This window comes from Vidua macroura, chromosome 2 (assembly GCF_024509145.1).
Source record: "Vidua macroura isolate BioBank_ID:100142 chromosome 2, ASM2450914v1, whole genome shotgun sequence".
NCBI lineage: Eukaryota > Metazoa > Chordata > Aves > Passeriformes > Viduidae > Vidua > Vidua macroura.
In genome coordinates this window covers 88,377,690-88,389,138 of record NC_071572.1, presented here as the reverse complement: position 1 = coordinate 88,389,138, position 11,449 = coordinate 88,377,690, and the positions used below count along the sequence as shown (strand labels likewise).

General features: G+C 42.7%; 1 protein-coding gene across 1 annotated transcript; it reads right to left on the bottom strand.

The window, feature by feature from the left end:
• Nucleotides 1-7,997, bottom strand: RAB39A (RAB39A, member RAS oncogene family). The gene is made up of 2 exons (XM_053970280.1): nucleotides 7,675-7,997; nucleotides 1-1,550 (listed from the first exon to the last, which is right to left on the bottom strand). The coding sequence occupies exons 1-2, from the start codon at nucleotides 7,995-7,997 to the stop codon at nucleotides 1,124-1,126; spliced, it is 750 nt and encodes a 249-aa protein (XP_053826255.1). The 3' UTR covers nucleotides 1-1,123.
• Nucleotides 7,998-11,449: the final 3,452 nt, after the last annotated feature.

The window sequence follows — 11,449 nt, the reverse complement described above, 5'->3', positions numbered from 1 at the left end:
ATTAAAAGCTATTATGGAATTCTGTCTTAGAATAGGAGTTCTCTTACTTTGCTCTCTGTAGATAAGCATTATTTTAGAAATTCTTTCCTCTCCAAATGCTCTATTTGTAACAGTTTTAGTTTAAAACCTTCCATTTTTAAATAACTGTTTAACATTTGCTGGCTAAGAATAAAACTGTCCTTGCTCTTCAAATTTAAGGCCTGGGTTCCCATGGGTTGCAGCACTTTCTTACTTTTTTTTTTTACTTCTAGTTAGAAGTAGGTTTATTTTTAAAGCTAATATGGAATTTGTTTGTGTAAATTAAGGTAATTCTGTAGGCATCAGTGTGATGATGATAATTACCCAGCTGAGGATCTGGCCGCTGAAATGTAACTCCAGTGGTTGGGAAAGCTGTTTTGTACACAAGTCAAATAACAGCTGGATCATATGTGATGTTATGTTTAGTTTCATTGGCAATTCAGAAAATATTTAATAATAAATTCCATGTTTCTATTCCCCATTTTTGTATACAAATAAATCATCTTTTCTAAAACATTCTTTTTCTTTAGTAAGGCTTGTACTCATTGTCATATCAAAAGTGTTTGCTATTGGAGCAATCTTTCAGTTTGCTTTCCTTAGAGTTATCTTTATTATCAAATTCTACAGCATTCTAACTTTAATGGTCATTAGCAACCCTGCACTTGAGTAAAGAATCACATGAAAAAAGTATAAGGTATAATATTTTCTTGTCCAAAGCTAAGGCAGGATGAACAAAAGTAATGAACTCATCTGATCCTCATCTAATAAGACTTGAACTTAAACAGTGTTCAAAATACAAAGCCCAAGCAAAGATGCTGTCATGATAATTATTGCACTTTCTCAGTGTCTTGCTATAGAACTAGGTTTCCCTTTAGCAATATATAATTTATTTTCCTGAAGACCACACAAAGTTATTGTACTCTGTAAAGGAAAAAAAGCACTTAAAGTGTTATGGATTATAACCTAGACAGAAGGATACAAAACCAAATTACCGTTCTGTGATTCAGCTATGCCATGATCTAATATTGTTTCAAAATTATTTTTCTGTCATTTAGATTGGCATCATCTTCTAAACACCCCATGGGCTCTTTGGCATGCTACAAACTCAGCAGATGCACTGTCTCCTGGGCTTTACAGCTTCTTCTGATGAATGTACAACATTTGGAACAAAGCCACTCTTGACACCTTCCCATCCATCTTGTATTGAGATTTCTCCATTTTTTACGAGTTCATAGATATCTCGTGTAAGAATTGTAAAGGACTCTTCAACATTTGTGGCATCTTTTGCTGAAGTTTCTATGTATTTCATACCACAGTCAGATGACAGTTTTTCAGCTTCTTCTCTTGTAACCTCGCGCTGTGACACTAAGTCACATTTGTGTCCTACTAATAGGAACACAATCTGAAAGGGCTGCACGTGCATTTTTGCTTCTTCCAGCCAGTCCTTCACATGTTCAAAAGATCGTCGATTTGTGATGTCAAATACTAGTAGGCCACCCACAGAATTGCGATAATAAGAGCGTGTTATTGATCTATGAAGGAGAAAAAATAGAAAAAGGAAAATTAAAATGCATTTTCACTTTATTCATAAAGCAATTACTTTTCCACATGGCAATGTGTTTTATCTTTTATAAGTTTTATTAAATAACTTTCCTTTTTAAAATCTGATTGAAATGTATTAATTTAATCTACTAGACTACTATTTTATTTCCCACATTCAAAATTCACTTTCTAAACATTCCTGAACCCAACACCTCTAGGGCAAATATTGAATGCTGAATTATTCTGTAAAGCGGTCTTTATTAGCAAACTGTGGGACACGTTCACAGAAGAAAAGATATATATGTAAAATCTGAGTCCTTCAGCTTCATATAAACAAGCACTTCCCTTTGTTCTAATCAATTATTTCAAACTGAAGTATGTCAAGAAACCTGGAGCCCAAACTTGTCAATGTTCAAGCATATCCTTTTGCATTCCTTGCAGAAACATTCTTTAAAAGAATGTTTATATAGCTAATTGTAACTCTTTGTGCTTGCAGAAGTCAACAGGTAGCAGGCAGAGAAAGGAAACTCCCTGAACAAAACTACCCAAAAGTGTTGAGTAAGCTGGGCAAACACAAACTTATTACAGTCAAGGGACACGTCTACCTCCAGTATCTCCCTCATACAGAGGTTCAAAAGCTCTTTACATTTTAGAAATTTACAATTTTTTGGCATGAGGGCTGGCAAGAGTTATTTTATACTTTTGAGCCCTCTAAGCTCCAGAACATTCACTGGAAGGAATTTTGGAAGTAGGAAACTCTTCTTCTGGTTGAAAAAAAAAAATAATGTGCTCTAGAATAAGGAAAAAAGTTAGACTGTAGAGAGAAAGAATGAAAGATACAGGAACTAAAACATTATTTTAAGTCTCTAATAATGAGCAGTAGGAGAGAATGGAGAAGATGAGAAGAGACATTTTAAAGGAAGTGACAGCCTACCAAGGAATGTACACAAGCACTTATTGCTGGCATAAATATATAACTAGTGTATATATAAGTATTCTCCAAATGAAATGAGAAGCACAATCTGTAAACAGTCATTATTTGAAATCATAACCTAAGCTAAGAATTAATTCCATTTTATCTCATGATTATGAAGAGCATGCTGATGCCAAAACCTCAAAACTTTAGGAAGCAGGATGAACTGTACACAATAGCATATTTTTTTATAACAGTAGCTCCCTCCAATTCATCACATTTCATAGAGTTTTGATGACAATTTGAACACAGAGGTATGATTAGCAGCAATAGTCCTATTACAGATAGGTAAGTGCACAGATAAAGAAGACTTAGATTTCTTGACACATCCAAATTCATTTAGCCACAGCAAACAGCATTTTAAATGGTTTTATTTAGATAAGAGGGAGGGACTGTTTCTCCTAATGCTCATCAAAATCTTTTCTACATTCCCAGCAATAGAGTTCATGTAGTGTCTCTCTGAATGTAAAGACAACAGGATCTTAACCTCAGATTAATTCAAAAGGCCTGGATATGAAAAATGTCACACTGTTTCACAAAATTGTTTAAGAACATAAGTGAGAGGTGTCACATTTTGTGAAGTATTAAATACAGGTACCATAAGGATCGGTTTCTGATTTTCTTAATTTATTTTCCTCTAAAGTGTCTGCAAACACAAGGCAGAAAAATAATTCAGGTAGTTATAGTAAGAGCAAATGTGGATGACAAAAATGGGATCTGATATGGAGAAGTTAAAACTAATACAACCTACTTTCATTAAAAAAAAAAACAAAACAAAAAAAACCCCAAAAAAACCCCAAACAACCCTGCCCCCACCCCAAACCTTGAAAACAAAGAAATGCATTAGCCAGGAAAGAAAGTAGGTTAGTATTGAAAATGCAATGCATCATCTGCCAAGTATTTCTGTATAAAAAGGTGTTATATCATGTATCTATGAAGTGGAGTACTGAAAAACAGCCCTCTGTGTGTTTTTGGATGCTTATACACAGCAGTCAGTACCCTCATCTCTTGCAAGTCCCTTCTGCAGAGATGTGCTAATTTACAGTAGCTGATGATCTAAGCCATTATATTGAATTATGTGTATGTATTGCTTTTAATGGAGATGACTAAAAAGTATCCTGTAACTTTGTGCTGTACTTCACAAAAAACTGGGTGAATATATTGGAGAGACAACAGTCATTTTTTCTGTACTTCTGGTATGTAATAATTTGAAACTAGTTTTCTCATTACCAAAAAAAAAAAAAAAAAGATTTGTATAACAGAGAGGCTTTAGAAAACAGCAACTCAAGAAAAAAAGCAATACAAAATTTTTAAAGAAACATTGATACATACAATATCATGTTATGTGGTTTTCTAAAATCTGAGAAAAGGATCATAGAACCACAGAATCTTTTAGGCCGGGAAAAATATTTAAGATCATTGACTCTGATTGTTAACTCAGCACTGCACAGTCAACCACTCTACCACTTCCTTAAATTGACATGCCTACATATCTTTTAAATAACTCCAGGGATGGTGATGCCACCACTTCCCCATGCAACCTGTCCCAGTGCTTTTACACTTCATGAGCCAGCAGTGCCCTGGCAGCCAGGAGGGCCAACCCTATCCTGGGGGGCATCAGGCACAGCATGGCCAGCTGGGCAAGGGAGGGGATTGTCCTGCTCTGCTCTGCACTCTGCAGTGTTGGGGGCAGTTTTGGGCACCACAATATAAAAAAGACATTAAACTAGAGACAGCGTCCAAAGGAGGGCAACAAAGATGGAGAAAAGCTTTGAGGGGAACCCAAATGAGGAGTGGCTGAAGTCACTGGATGTGTTCAGCTTGGAGGAGACTGAGGGGAGATGTCATTGCAGTCTGCAGCTTCCTTGTGAGGGGAACAGGAGGGGCAGGCACTGATCTCTTCTCTGTGGTGACCAGTGACAGGACCTGAGGGAATGGCCTGAAGTTGTGTCAGGGGAGGTTTAGGCTGGATATCAGGAAAAGGTTCTTCACCCAGAGGGTGGTTGGGCACTGGAACAGCTCCCCAGGGAAGTGGTCACAGCACCAGCTTGGCAGAGTTCAAGAAGCACTAGGACTATGTTCTCTGGCACATGGTGTGATTCTTAGGTCATCCTGTGCAGGGTCAGGAGTTGGACCTTGATGGTCCTTATGGGTCCCTTCCAACTCAGGATATTTTATGATTTTATAATTCTTTGTATAATCACATCAGACTATGGCTTTAGGGAGGCTTTAAGTCAGTCACAGTGTTTCTTTTTCATTATGATCTTACTGATCTTTACCAGATGAACCTAACTTTCAGTAAAAGCTTTATCTAATTTTGAAGAGTTATTTTTATACTATGACTAAAGACTACATTGTAATGTAATAATTTTGAAAATACATATTGCTTACTGAAAAAGAACAGGATAGTGAATAGGATAGTGTTTTATTTTCAAGATGTACTGGAAATAGAATGTGTCTAATATCCTGGTTTACTAAAAAGTGGGTTAATGGAAGCATCCTCACAATATTTTGCCCCTACTGAAATGAACTCTCAGTCTTAGCACCACGAGCATTTTATCACATTGGAGATTTCATGATTTAAATATGGGAAAATTAAACAAACAAACAGAAGCCATAGCAAAGTAGATGATATAAAAAACAGGCAAAGTAGCAGATTGCTCTAAATGACTGATCTGAAGATAGAAAGAAACTGAGGATGTGCCCTTCATTTACATAAATGTGTATTGCCGACCTGAGTCTATACTAAGCCAGTCTGTAGGTTCTTGTCCTAAGATGTTAAAGTAAGATGTTAAAGGTGTTACTGATTGTCATGTGATTGTCCATGTGGCACCTCAGACAATGGGAGATTCTGCTTAACGATGCTTGATTGATGTAAAAATAAATATATTCAATAGCTATTTCAGGACATGTTAAAGATTATTTCTAAGTCAATGTATGAAATGCAGTTCAAATACAGAATCATCAGTGAGCTAGAGACATGTGAGAATTTTTCCCAAATAATTCCTCCAAGGAAGTACATGGCATCTTTCAAGAGAGTGTGATGGCAGGTGTGTCACATCTTCCTTTTCCCCTAGGAGTGTCCCTAATGCCTGGGACCAAAAGAAGGGTGTTATTATGCAGCCAGTAGTTTTCCCTGCATGCAGGGAACTCCCCAAGGAGCTTTAAAGACAGGTTTTACCTCCTCTAAAATCCCAAGTGAGGGATTTTGCAAGTGAGCCAGAGCAGAACTGGAAATCAGAACTGCAAACTGCTTGGTGTTCCCCAATATTAGATAACTTCTTGGAGTAATTAGCTCTTCCCAAAGATCGTCTTTGCTTGTGATCTGTAGCGTTCTCCATTAGCAGAGAACAGAATGCAACATTGTAACCTGTGGTGTAAGGTAGTAAAGTATTTATAATTTATTTGACTAAACATAAAACACACTACACAATAAACACTATTATACTTAGTGCACCAACTGACAAGAAACTCTTAGCAGAAAAACAAATGCAAATATTTAAAACTACTTTCTTCAGGTTGTATCTTTTGAGTATTAGAAAAAACACAGAGATAAATTTAAGAGCAGCTGACTGCATGACTCATCAGTGTATATTCCCTGAGCATTCCAGGGTTAAAGGATTTTGATAATTTGATTTTAAATGTATGCAAGAGTCTGTGCATTTGCATTTCTTTAAGTCGAATGTCTTGTCATTGGCCATCCTGGTCATTTGTCAGCAAATTCAAAATAAAGAAATTGTACACTCTTGGTCACTTATTTACAAGTATTCTACATTCTGTCTGGAATGCACAGAGGGTGAAAAATGCTAAGAGATTTCCATTAACACTGTTAATTTCTTTGCTAACCCTTCAGAAACCTATCTGCAAAAATACATCTCAAGTTGTGGCTCATGCAAGCCCAAGTAAGTTGTTTGTTGTTTCACTCTAATGCTTATTATAAAGAAAAAAAAGTTGTTGTCCCCCAGTAAAGCAGAGCAATCCCACCTCTTCAGCTGGGTGTGGGCATCTGCACCACTGTTGCAAGAGAAGACAGGGAGTTCAGAGGAATTGATTCTGGCCAGCGAAGGGGCCCATTTTAATCCTCCTGCAAGCGTTCTAGTAACAACAGGTGTGTGGGTCAAGTACACGGAGATGGGCTATGTGTTTGCCCATGCCATTAATTCATATCTATTGAACCCCAAGTCCAAATTAAAATCCACGCACAACTTGCCTGAAGTGGCAAGCACTACAGATATAACAGAAACAGAGTGAGTGAGTGACAGTAGCAACTTGTAAACTGGGAAATGACAGACTTTTCTGGGGGAGGAAAAGAGGGTAGTTTTGCTACTGTTTGTAACAGAGTGGAGAAAGGAGAGTATTTAATATCCAGTGCAGCATTTGAGCTAGTTTAGCTACATTATAAATGGTGGCAGTGTTAGTGAAGACTCCTGGCCACAATCAGTGCACAGCAGGTGCAGAAGGCAGACAAAACACTGAAATAAGGGACTGTAGGTGGCTGCCCAGTGGCTTCCACGCTGCCACGGCTGCACTGGTGCAGACAGTATTGCTGCGCTGGAAGGCGGAAGAGCTGGGAGGTGGCCTGGTCTCCAGATTGCATGGGAGAGTTAATGGCAGAGCGAATACTGCAGGGGAGGATGAGTTCGAAGGTGATGACAAAGTAAGAAATGCAGAGTTAGGCAGAGGCCTCTTGCAGCAACAAAAGCAAAAAACGTGGAGGAGGGATTGCTATGTTAGGTCCAGGACTTCAGGGGAAAGAGGAGGGAGGGAAGAAGAAACAGGATAAGGCCACTTGTTACCCTACAGTGAGAGCTGAGAGCAGAAGGGTAGCTGTTGCTTGGTGTGTCTGAAGGGAAAGGGTGGTGAAGGAAACTCCTGGGAAGAAACTCGTGGGCACTGGGGCAAGAAGGATGGTGGGCCACAGGGCTAGGACCACTGGCAGGCAATGAGGTGGAGGACTGTTTGGGGCACAGCGACCAAATGGGTGCAGGGAAATTTTGCGGAGGGGCAAAGCAAAGTCCTTGGGATGGGGATGTGTCGGATGAGGAGGGTATAGGGCCGGGAGGGCAGCAGGGCGTGCCCGGAGGCCGGCAGATTTGGGGAGAGGGCGGGAGGGGCTGTGGGTAAGATCCCAGGTCCTGTACCTGAACCGCTCCTGTCCCGCCGTGTCCCAGAGCTGTAGCTTGACCCTCTTGCCGGGCTCGATCTCTACCAGCCGGGAGAAGAAGTCCACTCCCACGGTGGGGTCGGAGTGCAGCGGCCCCGGGAAGCGGCCCTCGGTGAAGCGGTGCAAGAGGCAGGACTTGCCCACGGTGGAGTCGCCCAGCACGATCAGCCGGAACTGGTAGATCCAGATCGCCGCGTCCATGGCGGCCCCGGCCTGGCCCGGCTCTGCCTTGGGGCTTTTCCTGGGGCTCCTGCGCGGCCGGTGCCTGCACCGCGCCCCGATCGCCCCCACGCCCGGCATCGGCGCGGCGGGCGGGCGGCGGCGGGCGCTGCGGGGGGCCCGGGGCGCCGCTCCCGCGGGGGCAGGACGGAGCTCCTGCGCTCGCCGCTCCGGGTGGGGGCCGGGAGCCGGGTACCCCCGCCCCGCTCCCGGGGCTCCGCGCCGTGGTCCCCGCCGGCTGCCCGGGCGGGGCGGGGCGGGGCGGGGCGGGCGCTGTCCCTTCAGCACCGCGCTGCCCCGCTCCGGCCGCGGCTCCGCGTCCCGCCGCCCCGGCTGCTCCCGCCGCTCCCGCTGCCCCGGCCCTGCCGCCGCGGCCGGTGCGCGCTGGGGCCGCCTCTGCCGCCCGCTGGGCGGTGGCGCGGCCGAGCCGCCCGCCGGGGCCGCCCTCCCACCGTGCCGTGATGTGCGCGGCCAGACGGGCCCTCCTCCGCCGCGCCGAGCACCGAGGGAACGCTACCTTGGGGCTACAGCCCGTGCCCAGCGCCCAGCTCCCCCCGCGGGCAGCAAGTGCACGGTTGGGCCGGGAGAAGGGGGATGCTGGGGCAGGGCGCCAGGCCGGCATGGAAAATCGTGGAAGAGAGACTCTTAAAGCATGACTTTTGCAAAGAAATTGGGAGCAGAAAGGAAATACTAGGCGAGGAGTGGCGGAACCAGATCGGCAGGTGAAAAAGGGGCACGGACCTGGAAAGGAAGGTGTCTGGTGGGGTGGGAGTTGGGCAGACCAACAGATAGAGAGGAATAAGTGCCAGATTGTAATGATGCCATTGGGAAAGTGGCAAAAGGGAAAAAACGAGTTAGCAATCTAGTTATCCCCGAGAGAATCATACAAACTGCCTAGAGAAAGGACATAATACTGGAAATGACAGGGACATACACTCTTCATTTCCCAGTGGAACAAACTGCATGTATTTGGCCTTGGTGAAAGTGCCTTTACCCAAAGTAATAGAAGAATTGTGTCAGAAGAGATTCCCGCGTCAGAGAAATTTCTTTGCCGTGCTGGGAGCTTCAGCTGACTATCATGTTATGATAAATCTGCTGAGCAATAGATTCCTCAGATTTCTTTTAAGTCTCAGAACCACATGGGATAACAAACACTAACGGTCCTCAGATGGCTGGTAAGGGCATTAGAGCCAAATAAAAGGAAATTGTTGGACTTCTGGTAAACACAATTGCATCAGCTTCTTCTGTAGTTTGGGCTGGGGTGAGGGAGCCGCAGGCAGTGAGCCTGAAAACCCAGCTGAGTAGGCTGGGACAGCTGGGAAGTAGGTTGTTGTTGGCAGAAGGTCAGCAGCAAGTGGATACTGATATGGGAGAGGAGATGGGTGACATTATTTTTCATGCAGCCTGTTTTCCTCTGTCCATGTGGCGCACAAATGCAGCTAAAGCTCTAAGTACCTGTGGCTGGTTAGAGGCATATCTGAAATCACATTTCTTTTGTAAGTCTTTGGGATAATTTGCTGTGACAAGTATTCTTATTGCCCGAGTCTGGTATTGTTACTGTGATGTGTTACTTGCTCACCACTGTGAGACAGGCAGATTTCCCTCGTAGGCCTGAGTACATCTTGCAGCTCCACAGAGTGGATGAGTGAGACTAAGGACAGGGTGAATTCGAAAGAGAGGTTGCATGCACTGCTCAGGAGATTATGTGTCCCAGCCCCAAAATATGTTTGGAATATGAATGGGTGGCTGGCCCTGGGGGAACAGATCCAGATGACCCCAGAACCTTCCAGCAAAGATGTGACCTGGCAGTCTAGAAGCTGTAAAAGGCACAGCCAGGAGCTGCCAGAAGGATTTATTTTGCTATGCATGCTGAGCTGAAGCTGCAAGATGCCACCTGTTCCAAGAACCTTTTCTCTCCAGGGACCTTTCAGGCTGTCCAGTAAGTCCCTGGGACATAGTGATTTCTGTGTCTGCATGTATCTCTGAGTGTGTTCCCTTTTGATTCCTGTACTTTTCTCCCTTGTATTTTCATCAGCTCTTCTTAAAACAAACTGAACATAGCTTGTACTTGACTAGTTGCTCCTTTAAGTAGCAATTAAAATAAAACTGTGTTAATAATGATAATGATAAATGAACACTCATAAGGCTGAAATCAGTAAATTTCTTGCAGTTCTTCATGGGACATGATTACAGGTGATTCCTGGGAATCTTTCCTAAGTGTTCAGAAAAAAGTGGCACTTACATACAAGAAGTATTTGCATGTGAAACAGAGGTTCAAGGTACATGATATCAGTAGTTCTGATACTTCCCAAATGTGAATACTGAAAAATTTCAAGTGGGCTGTTTTCACTGTATAATACCTGGATCAGATACACAGCAGATTGCTGTCCTTTGTACATCTGGGCTGGAAGAACCCCACACTAATCAGCTACACAGCTCATTTAATTCCTAACAGGTGAGCAAAGTCAATTTGCCCAGGGCATTTACAGTTGAGCTAAATATGTCTCCAAATATTATTAGGATTCCAGAATCTGGTCTGTCTAGCTAAGCTTGTCATTGTAGATAGGCTGTGGCATATAAATATCTAAAGCAAAAACTTTTATCTTAATTTGTGATCTTTTGAGAGTCATATGATCAATGCTACCTAAAGAACCTGCATTTGTATTGTCTGTTTTGAAGAGAACACGGTGGGTGAATTTTATGTCCAAGTCATTCAGGTTTTGTTAATTTACTGGTAAGTACAGAGGCCCTGACAGCATGCAGGTCTCACAAAGATCTCAGACCAGCAGTCAGAAGAAGCAACCAGAAACTGCTGTTTTGAGGAGCTGGGATGGTTAGATCAGAGTGGTTAAAGCAGCAACTCAAACCTGACTATCCTTCAGACAGTTCCTATCACTTGTGTATTGGCGGCTTCAATCTGCTCTTCCCAGGGAAGGTGAATCAAACCTAAATTCTGGGAAAAATAAAAAGAACCAAACAACCCTAAACTTCCATATCTTCTCCATTTTCACCATTATGACTACACTAAGCTGCAAATCCAAGATGTTTCAATCTAAAAATTCCTCAACTTGTTACATTTTTGACTCGGCATGGATTTTTCTCCAACACTGGTGACTGGGTAGGTGACTACATAGACCACAGCACTCCTGAAGAATGTGCTCATGTGCTTGCATAGAAATTTAAAGAAACACAGATGAAAGAAATAGATTTTTAACTCCAGACAGCCTGTGACTATGCCTTCTGCTGCCACCCAAGGACCTTAGAGAACTGAGGGACCAGTCTGGACGCAAGATGCCATCCATGCCTGTTTTAATTGCCTAGGCTATTAATCTGGAGGCTGATACAGCTGTTGATTTTTTTCACAGAGCAAGTTTCAACAGATGCAAACTATTGGGTTGTTTTTTTTTTTTTGTTTTTTTTTTTTTTCTGCAGGCTGTTTTCTTTTGATAGAATAGTACTGGAGGTGGGATACTCCCTACTAATTAGCAGTGACTTTCCTTCCTCTTAGATGTCATCAAGCCAGCTAGGTTTCA

Excerpts from the sequence above, each read along its gene's own strand:
- RAB39A (XM_053970280.1), bottom strand. The coding sequence starts at position 7,997 with ATGCCGGGCGTGGGGGCGATCGGGGCGCGGTGCAGGCACCGGCCGCGC. Across the intron at positions 1,551-7,674 it reads GCGGGACAGGAGCGGTTCAG|ATCAATAACACGCTCTTATT; the intron begins GTACAGGACCTG and ends TCTCCTTCATAG.